The following is a 5,328-nucleotide window of genomic DNA, read 5'->3' on the forward strand; positions in this document are numbered from 1 at the left end:
AGCCCTCAACTCTCATCAGTGAGGCTTCCTTGTATGAACATCAGAGTGCGATACACACAGAAGGCCGCAACTGGACAAGTTTTGGAGAATAAGAGACCGTAGAGTGTAGGATGGGACTCACCCACCCATGGCTTAGGGACCATTGTGGAAGAGGAGGCAGGAGATTGTAACAGCCAGGGCTGATTCATGAACATATGAGGTGGGGGCTTCCAGGCCAATGGAGGCCTGCTCATGTGAGCCTGCAGCAGTGGTGGCATCCAACATGGGACCCATGTCAGCTCAAGTAAACAAGGGCCCAAAGGGGAGGTAAGAAATAGGTGGCGGGCCAACACCAGATAGAGAATTATTTGATATCAATTGCTGCTGGATGAGGAAAAGTATAACTTACATATGACCACTGGATGGGCTGACTAGACTCCAGTGGACACATTTGCACTGAAGGACATTTGGGTACAAATACCTCAATGAATAGGACTTAGCATGCATGGCAGAGTGCATAGGGTTGGGTGAGGGTTAGGAGGAGGCATGGATGGGGGAGGGGTTCTGGATTTGAGTGGGAAATGTATGAAATTTAAAAAGCCCAATTAAAAACAGTGAGAAAAAAGAAAAAGAGAGGATTTTCTCTAGGATCTATGCCCTCTCATGCCATGTGCATTTGGCTGAGTTTACAGTGCCACCCATGACTTGCCTCCCATTGAGAGGGCTTTAAGTCCAGTTATATAGCTGTTGATTGCCTCCCAGATAACAGTGCCATTCCTTGGACACTTTTTAAAATGTTTATTGACCATTTGTATTTCTTCTCTTAAGACTTCTCATTTGAAAACCAATTTTAACTAGGTTTAGACAAAATATAAAAACAGTATGATGGTAACAGAAAAACAAAAATGTAGATCAACAAAACAAAATTGATGATCCATGCATGAACAAGTGCAGTTACAACCACCTGATTTTTGAGAAAAAAAAATTTCCAAAAACAGTCACTGGAAAAAAGGCAACCCTCTTCAGCAAATCACATTGGAAAAATAAGGAATCTACCTGTAGAAGAATTAAACTAGATATTTATCTTTTATCCTACAGAAAAATAAACCTCAAATGTATCCAAGACCTTAATAAAAAATGTGAAATTCTGAAACTGAAAGAGGAAAAATTAGGAAGACCACTTCAAGATGTGGAATTTCCTGAGTAGGATTCTGGTTCCCCAGGATCAATACTTAACAAATGGAGCCTCATCAAATTTCAAAGTTTCTGTAAAGCAAAGAAGACTGCTAATTGACTTTTAAAATGGGAGGAAATATTTATAATTTATTTGATGTACAACTGACAGAATTTTTATTTATTTATTTAAATTTTATGTGTGTTGGTGCCTGTACACATGTATGTGTACTACATGTGTCTCTGGTACCCAAGGGGGGCAGGAAAGGATGTTGGATCCATTGGAACTAGAGTTACAGGTAGCTGTGAGTTGCCCTGTGTGATAACTGAGGATGGGTTCTGCAAGAGCAACACCTGTGTTCTTAACCCCTGAGCCATTTTTCCAGTCTCCAGAACTTTTCACATATAATATTTTATTAAATCATTCATCATATTCACCCTCACTCCCCCCAATTCCACCTCCCATACCAGCCCCAACTTCAACTGTCAATAGCTCCTCAGCAAGGTGTGGGAGCTAGTGAACAACCCTCATCACGTATATGTGTGTGTGCGTGTGTGTGTGTGTGTGTGTGTGTGTGTGTGTGTGTGTGTGTATGCATAATAGAGACTTGCTCCTAAAATCACAGCCTCAGCACACTAACAGTCATGACTTGGTCTGTTTTACTCTGAGTTTTTCCAGTAGATGCACTTTCTATATTTTTAACAAGACATAAGACAAGTGACTGTTGCCTATTTCCAGTATGCTGAATAAAAGCTCAGTGTCTTAAGCTAGGAGGTATGTTTCTAACTAAAGCAGCCTAAGGAACAAGAAAGATAAAATTTATATCAAACACCAAAGATAACACATTTTTATAAGAATTAAATGATATGTACCAGTCTTTAACAACCAATATCTACTACTGATCTTCATTAAGCCCAGCAAAAGTGGCAGTGAATCCACTGACTGTATAAAAGTTTGCTCATCCCATGTCTTTGGCTGGTTACAAGCACCAACAGGTCAATTAATAGACAGACTGTGAAAGTATTTCCATTTGAAAGCAGAGGACACTGCTTCCAGAACAAGTGGACATGGATTTCATGGCAGTAGGTAGAGGTTTCTTAGACATCCACATTTTACAAATGTAGCTTCATCTCTAGCAAGAATACAGTTTTTCCAGCACTCAGCTGGTCCCTGTCATCCTCGTCCTGGTCTATGTTGAAGTCTCAGCTGTGAAGTGAGGTTTTATATTTGAAGTTGCTGCTTCACTCGGGGTTCCTACTCAAAGCACTCAGATCTGAACTGAAGAAACTACTTTCTGGGTCACTCTTTGTGCAGTTGACTAGAATTCAATAGGTTGTGTAGCATGTTGATGATCTCTCCATAAAAACTGTTCAGAAGCTGAAATGCTCACCTTACCTGGGATGAGTGACAGCACACAGCATCAGAACTGAATAAGGAACCTCTCATCTACAGAACTACATTAGTGAGGACATAAATTTGAGAACTGCTCATTGCTAGTATGTTCATATATAATATACACATAAGTACTAACTGTTGTGTTTTGCCTCTTTGATAATAGTCATTGTAACAAGAATAAAGTGATACCTCTTAACAGTTTCTTTTCATTTACTTGATGGCTATTGTGTGTGTCTTCTTTAGGAAAATGTCTGTTCAGTTCTTTGTCCATTTCATACTGTTTTCTATTGTATTATATGGGTTTCATGCATCCTTTTTATAACAAGTTCTTCTTGCATAGATGGCTTGCAAATATTTTCCCCAATTTATACACTTCCTTTTTTATTTTGTTGACTATTCACTTTGCTGTGAAGATTTTTTCCTGTTTCATATTTTTTTATTTTTTTTTTAATTTTGTTCCTGTGCTTTTTTTCTCTTTTTATACTGCTTGAGAATTTCATACAGGCTTCTATTGGGTTTTAGTCAAATCTAGTCCCATTCCCTCTCCTACAATTCCTCCTCAATCACCCGTCCTCTTTTCTCTCCCAAGTTCATGTGCTCTGTTTTTTTTTTTTTTAATCCACTGAGTCCACTTAGTATGTGTATGGGTGTAGAGTCATCTATGAAACCATGGGTAGCCTTTCGTGTCTCACATCCCTAAAGACGGATGACTCCCACCGCCACTGGTACAGACACCAATTGTCAGTAGCTCCTCAGATAGGTGTGGGACTTTGTGTTAACTTACACTTTTTATGTTAGTAATTTGACTTGTTCAGGTTTCATGCACAGTAATTTAGCATAAATCATAGACAAATGCTAACCTGTACCGATGCCCTCATTTAAATTGTTTTCTAAGTTGTATGTAAGGAATTGGCTTCAGGGGCTGTTTCCACATATTAGCTCCTTGTTGCCTACCATCTATAAAAAGTGCAAAGCTTCAGATTATATTCCCATGGTCAGAACTAAGCTTTCATTTCTTTATACCTTAAATATCTTTCCATGAACCCTTCTGAGACAGAAATAATGTAAGCACACCATTGCAGTGAAAATAAATGTAGTTTATTAGGCAGAAGCCAGATGCCCAAAGGCCTTCAGAATTTACCCCACATTCAGGAGTTGGTCTGTAGAGGACAGATGACCTTTGTGCAAAGAGAACTGCAGAAAAAGGAGTTTAGTGGTACTTGTGAGCCAGGGCAGTGGCCACACCAGCCACCACCTTCTGGAAAGCAGCCTGTGCCGCCGGGGTGAAATCCTTGCCCAGGTGGTGGGCCAGCACAACCACGATCACATTGCCCAGGAGCTACAGGAAGACAGAAGAGAAGTTAATGTGGGTAGCGGAGCATGGACAGAAGACATTCCAGCCTCATTTCAAGCTGTGGTTATAGTTATACCACAATGTAAGAAATGATAGCTGGATATTAGTGACTGATTCTGATAAGAATTCTTCTATGACATGTAGAATTTATATACAAAATTTCTTCCATATCATCTTAACCCAGAAAGTAAATTATCACTATTATTCTGCAGCGCTGTGCAAAGATAGGTGTTTTTATTCCTTTTCTTAATAGAGAATGTAAAAGAGGGAAAATATTGAATGAAATAAAGATTATTTTTAAATAACAAATAAAAAGTTTTAAAGTTTACTGAAAAAAGAGAGGGGGAAATAACAGAATACAAGACTGTGAGGAAGCAGTCCTCAGCCGTGAACAAAAGACACTAAATGTTCCTCAGCAGTTCAAAGTAAAACAGCCAGAAACTTCCATCAAAACAAGTCTCTAGCATCTTGTCCCTTGTCCTTGTGGTATGAAGTTCAGCCTAGACAGCAAGAAGGACATGAGGGGATCAAATGGACTCACCTTGAAGTTCTCAGGATCCACGTGCAATTTGTCACAGTGCAGCTCACTCAGGCTGGAAAAGGTGCCCTTGAGGTTGTCCAGATGCTTCAGGCCTTCACTGAAGGAGTTCAGCACCTTCTTGCCATGAGCCTTCACCTTGGGGTTGCTCATCACAGCAGAGGGAGAGGACAGGTCTCCAAAGCTGTCAAAGAACCTCTGGGTCCAAGGGTAGACCACCAGCAGCCTGAGTAGATGAAAACAGCCAGGGGACATTGAAAGTTAGAGCCTGTTAGAAACAAGAGACTTGTCTCCGGACACCCAGCTCCCATTTGCCTTCTTATCAGTTGCTTTACAGTCTGGATACCAACCTGCCAAGGGCCTCACCACCAATTTCATCCACGTTCACCTTGCTCCACAGGCCGCTGACGGCAGCCTTCTCGGCATCAGTCAGGTGCACCATGGTGTCTGTTCCTGAGGTTGTTAGTCAACACAACTGTGTCAGAAGCAAATGTAAGAGGCATCTGGCCCTGCTCTTCCTTTTATGCCCAACCTTGGCTCCTACCCTCCTTCCCTGTGAGAGCAGATTGGCCAAGGCCAGGGTGTGGCTCTGCAGGGTGAGGCTTGAGTGATGACAGCCATACCTGGCCTTGGCAGGCTGGCACTGGCTCAGGAGCCTGGGCTCTGGGTCCTCCCTCTACATATCTGCTGTTCTCAGCTCAGCAGCAAAAACTGCCCCATGAAGCATCTTCTCTGACAATTTTCTTTGTGCAAGTTTTTACTCACCCAGCTAGTTGCTCTGTTAGAGACCACTTCTCCAGTTTCTCATTATACAAATGAGACATTAAGACACATGTAGAAATGTATTTCTCACTGTGGCTCAAGCAGAAGGCACGGAAGGATCTCCCT

The 5,328-nt window shown here is 41.3% G+C and overlaps 1 protein-coding gene across 1 annotated transcript; it reads right to left on the reverse strand.

The window, feature by feature from the left end:
- Nucleotides 1-3,624: 3,624 nt before the first annotated feature.
- Nucleotides 3,625-4,948, reverse strand: LOC103732061 (hemoglobin subunit beta). The gene is made up of 3 exons (XM_008830582.3): nt 4,791-4,948; nt 4,444-4,666; nt 3,625-3,887 (listed from the first exon to the last, which is right to left on the reverse strand). The coding sequence occupies exons 1-3, from the start codon at nt 4,880-4,882 to the stop codon at nt 3,759-3,761; spliced, it is 444 nt and encodes a 147-aa protein (XP_008828804.1). The 5' UTR covers nt 4,883-4,948; the 3' UTR covers nt 3,625-3,758.
- Nucleotides 4,949-5,328: the final 380 nt, after the last annotated feature.

This window comes from Nannospalax galili, unplaced genomic scaffold (genome assembly GCF_000622305.1).
Source record: "Nannospalax galili isolate Female #2095 unplaced genomic scaffold, S.galili_v1.0 scaffold635, whole genome shotgun sequence".
NCBI lineage: Eukaryota > Metazoa > Chordata > Mammalia > Rodentia > Spalacidae > Nannospalax > Nannospalax galili.

Excerpts from the sequence above, each read along its gene's own strand:
- LOC103732061 (XM_008830582.3), bottom strand. The coding sequence starts at position 4,882 with ATGGTGCACCTGACTGATGCCGAGAAGGCTGCCGTCAGCGGCCTGTGG. Across the intron at positions 4,667-4,790 it reads GGTGGTGAGGCCCTTGGCAG|GCTGCTGGTGGTCTACCCTT; the intron begins GTTGGTATCCAG and ends TCATCTACTCAG. Across the intron at positions 3,888-4,443 it reads TGGATCCTGAGAACTTCAAG|CTCCTGGGCAATGTGATCGT; the intron begins GTGAGTCCATTT and ends GTCTTCCTGTAG.